General features: G+C 37.6%; 1 protein-coding gene across 5 annotated transcripts in view; it reads left to right on the plus strand.

The window, feature by feature from the left end:
* Wdfy2 (WD repeat and FYVE domain containing 2) overlaps positions 1–12031 on the plus strand; it is a 186046-nt gene that overhangs the window by 144501 nt on the left and 29514 nt on the right. For all 5 annotated transcript variants that reach the window (XR_002394643.2, XM_013072017.3, XM_021257813.2 and 2 more), the window contains one exon: positions 10132–10244. Coding sequence is in view for 4 of the 5 variants with exons in the window: in XM_013072017.3 (XP_012927471.1) it covers positions 10132–10244 (113 nt within the window). In the remaining variant the exon portion in view is untranslated. The remainder of the gene's footprint in view (positions 1–10131; positions 10245–12031) is intronic.

Here is a 12031-nt window from a genome sequence, read left to right on the forward strand (position 1 = left end):
GGGCACTGTATCTTTTTTTTTTTTTTGGTACTGGGGATCAAACTCAGGGTCTTGAGCTTGCGCTTTTGAGTCAGGCAGCACCGCTGAGCTAAATCCCTGGCTCTCTTTGGATTTTTTTTAATCTCATTTTTCCTTGAACTAGGAATTAGTTCTAGAAAACTAAGAACATGACCTGTGAATATTTTTTTTTAACTGCATGTCCTTTTATTGGTACATTTTAGGTATACAATATAATGACATTCATCATGGGAAATTTGCACCTTTACATACTCTCTTGGTTCTTATTTTTTCCCCCTTCCCCTGCCCTCCCTTCAACCCCTCCATGCCTCCCTATTTACAAAGACTTTGTTTCCTTTTTTTCATTTTCTCACATTCCATTCCTTTCTTTCCTTTTCCCTACACCTCCCACTTCCCCTTTGCCCCTTTTCTTCCTATTTCACATTATCTATTATACCTTTTAGTCCTTATTTACACTTTCAGTTTCTCACACTAGAGAAACTGTTCGGTATTTACATTTGTGTGTTCTGTTTATTTCACTTAAAAGTATTGCCTCAATGTGCATCCATTTAGCAATAAATGTCTCTAATTTCTCATTTTTTATGGCTGAGTAGTACTCCATTTTATTAAAAAACCACATTTTCTTTATCCAGTCTCCAGTTGATGGGCATTTGGGCTGTTTCCAAGTTTTAGCTATTACAAACTGTGCTGCTATGAAAATTGGTGCACATATATCACTGTGGTATAATTCTTTTAATCCTTTTGGGAAGATCCCCAGCAGGGGAATAGCGGGGTCAGATGGGACTTCCAGTCCTAGTTTTTGAGGTATCTCCATACTGATTTCCACAATGGTTGCACCAGTGTACACTCCCATCACCAGTGGAGCAGTGTTCCTCTTTGCTCACAGCCCCACCAGCATTTGTTATTGGTTGTTTTCTTGATAGCAGCCATTCTTTCTGGGGTGAGGTGGAATCTCAGCGTTGTTTTCATTTGCATCTCTTGAATGACCAGTGATGTTGAACATTTTTTCATATGTTTATTTGCTATTTCTACTTCTCTGTCTGAGAAATGTCTGTTCATTTCAGATGCCCATTTTTAGATTGGGTCTTTAAATTTGGGAGGTCTGATTTTTTTCAGTTCTTTATAGATTCGAGATAGTAGACCTTTGTCTGAGGGACCGCTGGTGAAAATTTTTTCCCACATTGTGGGTTGTCTCTTCACACTGCTGGTAGTTTCTCTTGCTGTGCAGAAGCTTTGTAGTAAGAAGAGATCCCACTTGTTGATTTTTTGTGCTAGTTCATGGGCAATGGAGATTTTGTTCATAAAATCTTTTCCTACCCCAGTGTCTTCAAGAGTTCGACCTAACCTGTGTTCCAGCCGGTTCAGTGTTTCTGTTTTACTGTTTAGATCTTGAATCCATTTCGATTTTAGTTGAGTGCATGTTGAGAGATATAGGTCTAGTTTTAATCTTTGGCAAGTTGAAATCCAATTTTTCCAGCACCATTTATTACAGAGGCTCTTTCCTCTAGTGAGGGTGTTTGGCTCCTTTGTCAAAGATGAGGTGGCTGAGTGTGTCTGGGGTTGTTTCTGTGTCTTCTAATTTGTTCCACTGTTAATTTTGTTCCCAGGTCTGTTTCTTTGCCAGTACCATGCTGTTTTTATCAGAGTAGCATTGTAGTATAGTTTCAAGTTGGGGGTTGTAATAGCCCCTGCCATGTCTCTGTTACCTAGAATTGCTTTTGCTATTCTGGGTCCCTTCTTGTTCCAAATGAAGTTTTGGATTGTTTTGTCGAGGTCTCTGAAGTACGCTGCTGGGATTTCAATTGGGATTGCATTGAATCTATATAGCAGTTTAGGAAGTATGGCCATTTTCACTATGTTGATCCTTCCTACCCAGGAGCAAGGCATGTCTTTCCATTTTCTGATATTGTCTTCAATCTCTCTTTTCAAAATGCTATAGTTTTCAGAGAAGAGGTCTTTGATTTCTTTCATTAGGTTGATTCCTAGGTATTTCAGTTATTTGGATGCTATTGTGAAAGGAATTGTTTGCCCTATTCCTCTCTCAGTGACTCTGTTGTTCGTGTAGAGGAAAGTTATTGATTTTTCTGTGTTGACCTTGTATCCAGCTACTTGACTGAATTTGGTTATTAAGTCTAGAAGACTTTTGGTAGAGTTCTTGAGGTCTTCTATATAGAGTATCATGTCATCTGCAAATAATGACAATTTGATTTCTCCATTTCCTAACTTTATTCCTTTTAATTCTTTCTCTTGTCTAATTGCTGTGGCTAATGTTTCCAAAACTATATTGAATGGGAGTGGTGATGGTGGACATCCTTGTTTTGTTCCTGATTTTAATGTGAAGGATTTCAGTTTTTAACCATTTACTATGATACTGGCTGTTGGATTTTCATAGATGGCTTTTATCAGATTGAGGTAGAGACTGTCTATTACAAATTTTTGTAAGATTTTTTATCATAAATGCACGTTGGATTTTATCAAATGCTTTTTCTGCATCTATTGAGATGATCATATGGTTTTTGTCCGTGGCTCTTATTAATACAGTGAATTATATTGATTGATTTGCATATGTTGAACCATCCCTGCATCCCTGGGATGAATCCCACTTGGTCAGGGTGTATGACCTGAATTCTATTTGCCAGTATCTTAGTAAGGATTTTTGCATCTATGTTCATTAGTGAGATTGGCCTATAGTTCTCTTTTTCAGTTGGGTCTTTCTCTGCTTTGGGGATCAAGGTGATGCTTGCTTCCAGGAATGAATTTGGGAGTATTGTTTCCCTTTCAATTTCACTGAAGCGTTTAAACAGTAGTGGCAGTAGTTCCTCTTTAAATATCTTGTAGAATTCAGCAGTGAAGCCATCAGCATCCCAGGCTTCTCTTAGTTGGTAAGTTTTTAATTACGTTTTCAATTTCATTGATTGATATTTTGTTGTTTAGAATTTTTAGGTCTTCTTTGTTCAACTTTGGTAATTCTTCTGTGTCTAGGAATCTGTCCATTTCTTCTGTGTTTTCCATCTTATTGGCGTAAAGTTTCTCGAAGTAGGTCTTTATGATCCTATGGATTTCTGCAGGGGCTGTTGGAATTTCACCCTTTTCATTCCTAATTCCATGGATTTGGGCCTTTGCTTTCCTTTTTTTTTGATAAGGTTGGCTAAGAGTTTGTCAATTTTGTTTATTCTTTCAAAGAACCAACTCTTGGCTTCATTGATTTTTTTTTTTTGTATTGTTTTCTTAGCCTCCATGGCATTGATTTCTGCTCTGATCTTTATAATTTCCTCCTTTCTATGGGCTTTGCATTTGTCCTGCTGTTCTTTTTCTAGAAGCTTGAGGTTCAGCATCAGGTTATTTAGTTGGGCTCGCTGTGTTTTCCTAATATGAGTATTCACTGCTATGAATTTCCCTCATATGACTGCTTTCACTGTGTCCCATAGATTCCAATATGTTGTATTGTCATTGTCATTTAATTGAAGGAACTGTCTGATTTCTTAATTTCCTCTGTGACCCATTGGTTATTCAGAAGTGTGTTGTTCAATTTCCATGTGTTTATGAAATTCTTGCAGTTTCTTTTGCTGTTGATCTCCAATTTCATCGCACTATGGTCTGATAATATACAGGGGATAACTTCAGTTCCCTTGCATTTACTTAAACCTGTTTTATAAGTGAGTATGTGATCTATTTTGGAGAACAACCTTTGTGTAGCTGAAAAGAATGTGTATTCTGATTTTGTGGGGTTGAACACTCTCTAAACATCTATCAAGTTCATTTGTTCAAGAGTTTGAGTTCTAGTATTTCATTACTTATTTTTTGCTAGTTGATCTATATATTTCTGACAATGGGGTATTGAGGTTCCCCACTACTATTGTATTAGTGCATATGTGACTTTTCCTGTCCATTAGTGTTTGTTTCATATAGTTGAGCGCACTAGCATTTGGTGCATATATATTTATGATTGTCATCTCCTCCTTTTGGATCGTTCCCTTTCCAAGAATGTAGTGTCCTTCTTTGTCTTTCTTAATCAGTGTTGGTTTGAAATCCACTTGATCTACAAAGAGGATAGCTACTCCTGTTTTTTTTCAGGTTCCTGTCACGTGGAGTATTGTTTTCCACCCTTTAACTTTCAGTCTATGAGTTTCTTTTTGAATGAAGTGTGTTTCTTGTATGCAGCCTATTGTTGGATCTTGCTTCTTGATTCATTCTGCCAGTCTATTTCTTTTGATTGTTGAGTTGAGACTATTACCATTCATGGGTATAACTGATATGTAATGAGTTATCATTGTCAGGACTTTTTCTTTTTGTTGGATTCTCCCCTTTGCTTTTAATTTCTTGTAGTGCCTGGTGGATTCATTCTGCTGGGCTTCCTGGGACTGTGATTCTTGTTGTCTTTTCCTAGGATTTTTGTCTAAAATGTTTTGGAGTGCTGGTTTGGTATTCATGAAGTTTCTGAGGTGCTCTTTGTCATGAATGTATGTTATTTCACCATCAGTTTTCAAAGATAGTTTTGCAGGGTACATCAATCTGGGTTGGAGGTTGGTTTTCCTTTAGGGCTTGAAATACATCACTCCAACCTCTTCTTGCCTTGAGGGTTTGCATTGAGAAGTCTGCTGTGATTCTGATGGGCTTTCCTTTGCATGTGATTTGTTTCATTTCTCTAACTCCTTGTAGAACTTTGTTCTTCTGTTGGGTTTCTGGAATCATAAGCATGATATGCCTATATGTACATTTTTTTTGATCAAGGCTAGTTGGAGTCCTATATGCCTCACTTACCTGTATATCAAGTTCTTTTCCCCTGCTCGGTAAGTGTTCTGCCATCACTTCTGTGAACAGTTTTTTTATGTCATCTGCACTCTTGCCTGTTTCTTCTGTGACTCCAATAAGTCTTATGTTATTCTTCTTTGCATCGTGTAGCAGCTGCTGGATTGCTTTCTCATGGTCCCTTACAATTTTAAAGAAATTCTTCTTTTCCAGGTCACTAATTAATCTTATCTTCTATATCTGGAATTCTGTCTTCACATTGGCTCATTCTGTTGCACAGACTTTCAATGGAGTTTTTAATCTCCTGGAAATCTGCTTGCATCTATTTTATGTATTCCATTTGTTTCCTATGTTGGGATTCCATCATATTCCTCAGCTCCTCTATTTTTTTTACCTGTGTCCTCTCTAGATTTATTAATCATGTTTTGAACTATGGGCACAGTCTCTGCTGTTATCTGAGAAATTATCTCTGATTTCATTTTTTCCAGATCCTCTTTCATTGCTAGTTCAGGGAGTCCAGGTGGTTGAGTATCAGAGTGTTCCATCTCCTTTCCCTTTGGGGTTGCTGTAGGTGATCTGGAAGTCTGGTTCTGAGACTTGATTAAGTCTATGTTGAGGACTGCACCCTCATGACCTAATCATCTCCCAAAGTCCTTACTTCCTAACAGGTAATTTTGTGAAGTAGGTTTCAACATATGAATTGAAGAGAGTATAAACAATCATTCTTCCATACCTCCACCCCACACAAACAGTCCTCATAGGTGGTGGTAAATGTTTTATCTAATTTGATTGTGGTAATCATTCCACAATCTATGTATATATATCAAGTTATCATGTTATATACCTTGAATATATATAATCTTTTTTTGTCAATTAAAATTTTTCCAGTCTATAGAACCCTCATTTTTCAGTTGAGACAGCTGAAGTTTAGAAATAGTCCCTTATCTTCTCTGAGGCCATCCTGCTAGATAGGAAAATCCACAGCAGGACCCAAATCTTCTGCCTTGGACACTTGTTTTTCTCCCCACTGTGCTGCACTGCCTCTTTGAGAACAGACTCATGGCACCAGTATAATTTGTTCTTAGGCTAGCTTCTGTATACTAGCCAAACCTACTGATGCATCTTCCTTTTATCTTCTGAATCACTTAGCCAAGCCAGGGAGTATGGAAAAAAAAATGTATTGTTTTTGCCCTCCAGAATTTAACTTTTTAGGCCTGGGGATTTAGCTCAGTGGTTCCATCTCCTGCCTCACAAGCGCAGGGTTCCAAGTTTGATCCCTTGTACCAAAAAACGTATATATATAACTTTTTAATCAGAAAATATTGAACAAAAAACTGAAGACACAGAGTTCAACTTCTGTTTGATTGTCGTGGTCTTTAGTGTAAGAGAATAGCCATGAGTACCCAAAGTCATCCTCATTTTTTGACTATTTCTCTTGGCCATGCTATGTAATTTACCAAGCAAAAAAGTTATATTATTGCTGTCAGAATGTGTGTGTGTGCGCGTGCGCGCACCTCTAGGCTTCTGTTCCCAGGCTAAATGACCATTCCCCTTGCTGTGAAGGCAGCTGGAACTGCACCCCTGTCGACAGGCCATTGCAGATTTCCCTGACCCCCCCCCCCAGCTCTGCCTTGCTAGCTCCAGTTTTGGTGCCACCTTGCCAACCTTGCTCCTGAGTATTTTTCCAGTGCTAAATCCCGATGGCATGAACACCTCTGTGCTTTCACAGAGGGTCTCAGCCAAGACCTATGTGACTTTTCCATGGAGCTTTTCTGGGAGTCCGCTGATGGACAGATTGTTAATAGGCAAGACACTGCAGTATTAGGGTTCACCTGTAGATGTAGCTTTTAAATGTGTTCATCTGTGTCAGCCCCCCACAAGTACCTCTTCCCTTCTTCCTGCCACCTTGTACTCTCCTAGAGTTTTTTTATTTGATAAAAGAAGGAAGAAGGTTTGATGACACAATGTAAAATGTTTCGAATTATATCATTACCTCCTTTTACCTTCATGGTGGACAGCTAGTGGTATAAGTAAGAGTCCTTCACAGTAAATTAATTCTATTTCATCTCCACTTCATTCATTCATCCAAGTGAAAAAATAAACCAGATTGAATTCAGCCTTTTTTCTCTTCTTTCAGGCCTCTAAGTAAATATGCAGTAAAAGTAACTTAGATTCAAACAGAAAAATAAAGGAAGACAAACAGATCAACCAGTTGATAATTGAAAGTTGATTTCTGAATAGCATGAGATTATTTGGTTATTTGGCTGCAGTTTAAGCCTCAAGCATTAAGTGACCCATAACAATAAGAATAACAATAAGAGAAAAAGGAGAGGAAAAGGGAGAAAATGTCTCATATCTGAAGTCCCTCAGAATTCATGAAGTGCTTTTATACGCATTACTTTATTCACTATCAAGACAGTAAGGTGCAGTAAAAATGAAATAACCTAATTTTCTATTTCATTATGTGGTAACCAAGGCTCAGTGAGGCTCAGAAAGACTCAGCAAGATTGAGTGACTTGCTTGAGGCCACAAGCTAAAACCTGCCAAAACCTTGATTAGACCATGAATGTTAGAATTTTTTTTAATAGTCCTCTTTACAACTAGATTGGTGGTGTTTCCCAAGGGTCACATGGCAGGTAGGTAATAGAAAATAGAAATTAATGTTTTTCTTCCCTACGTCACTTTCTGTACTTTAAATTTGTAAATACTTTATCCAATCTCATTGGTTATCTTTTTAACCCTGTTTTGATCATATTTTTTTATGTTTCCACAAAAATATTTCAAGTACTCTTTAATTTTAGGATTTTCTTCATTGTTGGAGATATTTTCAGAATGTCAACCTCTATTGTGAATTGTCTTTCCACCAAATGTAATCACTTAGAATTATTTCTGGTCAGGTAAAGAGTTCTGAAAGGCTATTGAGATTATCTCAGTTTCTTCATATCTTATTTAATGTCAATCACTCTGGCCTTGAGGTTGTACTCTCATTTTATTTCAACCCTCCTCTAAGTAGCTTTTGTTGAATTCATATTTTTAGAATAGTTATCATAATTTACTTGCAATGTTTTAGACTGTTGAGTCTCAGACTGAATCAGGTTTTTTATTTTTGTTTATAATATCAAGATAAAATTCAAGGTGATTTTTCTGTATAAATCTTGATATTAGGCTACATGTCTGATAACTTAGAAGAATATAAGTTTTTATGTCACATTCTATAATTCGTTCTAATGTTTTATTATGAAAAACTTCAAAAAATGCACCATAGTGGAGAAAATACTGTAATAGATGCTCATATACTGATCACCCACATGTACTGTTGTTTCTTCTATTCCTTTGTGCTAGACTATTTTAAAGCAAAGTCCATAGCCTAATGTATCTCTTCCTTACCTACTTCATTGTGTACTTCTAAAATATATACTTTTTCAATAACCACAATGCTGTTACTACACATAAAAATTAGTAATCATTTTTGGTTACTGTTCAATACTGAATCCATTTTCAGATTTTGCTGTTGTTTTGGAAATAGCTTTTTGCAATGGATTTGTTTGAAAGTGGATATAGACCAAATCCATGCTACATATAGCTATACTTTGGTGAACTTTACCTGTGTATTGATCCTTGATGTGCAGCCATTTTTGTTGGACCTTCATGCTTCCTTTTCTAAATACTAGTGCACACACACACACACAGACACACACACACTTCTCTTTCCCTCCCTTTATTACACAAAGGTAGCACAGCTTGTAAATTCTCATGATCTTGGTTTTCCCATATACACACTCTTAATAAAAGTCTCTCGGAAATAACTCCATGTTAATGTATGAAAGTCTTCATTTCTGTTTCAGGTGCATAGTATTCTATTGTGTTGGTGTAGCATAATCAGCTCAGTAAATCCCCTACTGATGGACTTGTGTTCTGTTATCAAACTTTTGCTATTAAAACAATACAAAGCTCGCCTGCCTCGCAAGCGCGAGGTCCTGAGTTCAATCCCTGGTACCAAAAAAAATACAAAGTAGGGCTGGGGATTTAGCTCAGTGGTACCACACCTGCCTTGCAAGTGCAAGGTCCCAAGTACAAAAATAAAAAAAGCAAAGTAAATAGCCTTGGACGTGTGTTATCTTATAGTTCTTCTGGTATATCTCTGGAATAGATCTCTAGAAATAGAATTGCTACATGCTGTCAACCAAAAGTGTCCAGTAAAGACTCAGTACCTAGAGTTTTAATGGGGCTGGTCGCTTTCACTTGCATGCACAAAATTCTAGATTCCCCAAAGGGAAGCAGGTATTCAGCATACGCCTTATTATTTATATACATATAGTGAGACACTATTATCAATGAATGGTGGGAGCCCTCCAAAAATTCAGGTTCCCAGACACTAGGCCAACTTTCTAAACATCTTTGTGAAGGAGAACAGACAGGCCTGCTATGTTTCTTTTTGTTTTCTTTCCCCTTTCTTTGGACCCCCTGTGACAGAAGCCCCCCCCAAATTTTTTTTCTATCTTGTCTTTTGTCTTTGCCTGTAGTATTTGTTTTTTGTGGTTTTGGGGATAGCTTTTCCCTTTCCAAAATTACAAAAAACTCACTTCTGTAAAACTTACATGTTTTCCTTCTCCTCCCCCTCCTCCTCATTGTTTTTGTTGCTGTTGCTGTTGTCCTGAGGATCAAACCTTGGAGTTGCACATGTTATTTAAGTGCTCTAAAACTGAGCTACATCCATTGTCATTTTCTATATGTAAATCTATTTTATTTGAAATTTACCCAGGTGCACAATATAAAATACAATACCTGTCTAGTTTGTGCCAGTATCACTTTTTAAATCCATCTTTCTTACTCATTTGAAGAGCTACCTTTTCCAGATATGTACTACATTGCTGTGTGCTTTGCGGTCTCTTTCTAGATTTTATATTCTGTTCTATTAGTCTGTGTACTTGCACGAAAATCATACTTTTAAGCAAAGACACTTTTGAACATGTTTTATTATCTCACATGGTAGCTTCCCTTGCTACATACCATGTTATTCTTATTTTCAAAGTATTCTTGGCCCTTCTTGCTTATTCATTTTTTCATTTGACCTTTGGAATGTACACACCAGGTTTAGAAACACTGTTAATTCCTTTTTGGGATTATATTAAGTTTATAAATTTATGCACTAAGAAGTGACATCTTAGTCATGTTGAGGCTTACTGTCAAATATTACAGTATGTCCTTCATTTTGTTAACCCCATTTTTGTGTCTTTTAGCACTTTCTTCAGATTCTCCTAGTGTGAAATTTGCACATTTCTTGTTACATTTATGCCATTTTCTTTTCCATTGTAAATCCTCCCTTTCAATCTTAAAAAACAATCCTTAATGCTTACATGACAGATTTGATATTGAAACCCGGCATGTGTTTATTGGTGACCACTCAGGCCAAGTAACAATCCTCAAACTGGAGCAAGAAAGCTGCACACTGGTCACAACGTTCAGAGGACACACAGGTAGGATTCAAAGCAAAATCATCATGTGCTGTCATCACAGTACACTTTCACCCACTATGTATTCTGATGTTCTTAAAGTGGCAAAGTACAGCTTATGCTTGTGCAAAGATACATATGATATACTTAACTGATTTCAGAATGGCTCAGTAAGAAATGATGTGAACAGTTTTTCTCCAAGCTAGGCATGGTGGTACATGCCCATAAGCCTAGCACTGAGGGAGGCTGAGGGAGGAAGAGTGCAAGTTCTAGTCCCACCTGGGCAATTTAATTAGACCCTGTCTCAAAATAAAAAAGGACCAGGGATGTAACTTAGTGGTAGAGTGCCCCTGGCCCAGTCTCCTGTACTAAAAAAACAAAGGAGCAAACAACTCCATAGTCCAGACCAAAGAGGAACCAATTTATTTTGAAAATGTTGATGATTTAGTTCTTTTTAGCTTGCACTACAGAAAGCCAGTGTGGGCATATTTTAATGGGACATTGTTCGACACTGTGGTAACTGTTCAAACCCCAGAAGGCCAAGGACAGCCGCCTGGATCTGTCGTCATTGTTGGAGTGAAAAGATATTGGGCAACAAAGATTCCCACATCTGAAACTAATGAAAAATACACTCATCATGAGTAGCTATATTACACGAAAAAGGACATGTTCATATTTTCTTTCTTTTGGCCCCTTTTCAGTTTATAATCCAAGATCTGCTTTATATTACTGTTTATCAGCATTTAAGCAAGCAGATATAAAATAGTCATTCGTAGCTTTTGAAAGACTTAGATACATGATGATGATTAACCAATATATTTTTCTTTTGTTTTGGTACTGGGTTTCAAACTCAGGGCCTTGTACTTGCAAGGCAGGTGGCAGAACCACTGAGCTAAATCCCCGGCCCCTAACCAGTATTTCTAGCATGTGGCATTGACTAAGGAAAGTGCTAATTGGGGGATATTTGCCATTGCCCTTTTTCATGGTCCTTAATGGGCTTTCCTGTTTTCTGCAGACTACCAATCAATGATTTAGTATAGAACAGGGACAGTACTCAGATTGAATGCCACCTAAGAACAAAAATAAGGGAAGCAGGATGTTTAATTGGATAGTACCAGTCTAATCTTAATAGAATTCTGGGATAAGAAACATGCAGTAATGGGAAAATTAAATCCAAGGGAAAAGATTCATAAAAGATCACCTTAATTATCTGTGCCTTTGGGAAGAAGAATCCATAGAAACCTCCCCTGTGAGTAGGAACCCAGTCTTTGTTTTCCTCTGTCCCTTCCACATCTCAGTTCGGGAACCTGCCTTCCTCTGACCCCAGCTAGTTCTCCTCAAGATGGATTCCATTTGTCTCCCTCTGACTAGCTTGTTTTTCTCAATTTATTCATATGCTTAAATTTCTTACTTCCCTGTTGAGAGAACAAACCAAAATCCTCTCAATGCAGTGTCCTATGGTAGCAGTTCCTGTCTTACCGTCTTACCAATGCTGCTTTAAAAAAAAAAATTGAAAATGTATAAAACATGAAGATTACCATTTTAACCATTTTTAAAAGTCCCATTCTGTGGCACTGACTGCATTCACGCACGTGTTGTGAATTAGTGCATGTTGTGGAGCCATCACCACCATGTTTTCATCACAGCACATATTTCATCTTGAGAAACTGTAACTCTTTACCCCTGGACAGTAGTAGCACACCCTTCCTCCCTAGCCCCTGGCAGCCTCCCTTGTGCTTTCTGTCTCAATGAATCTGACTACTCCGGGTCTCTCCTATAAGTGGACTCATACAGTACTTATCCACTTGTAA

This window comes from Heterocephalus glaber, unplaced genomic scaffold (assembly GCF_053883595.1).
Source record: "Heterocephalus glaber isolate CG9 unplaced genomic scaffold, H.glaber_assembly_v1.0 deba00001666, whole genome shotgun sequence".
In the NCBI taxonomy this organism is placed as follows: domain Eukaryota; kingdom Metazoa; phylum Chordata; class Mammalia; order Rodentia; family Bathyergidae; genus Heterocephalus; species Heterocephalus glaber.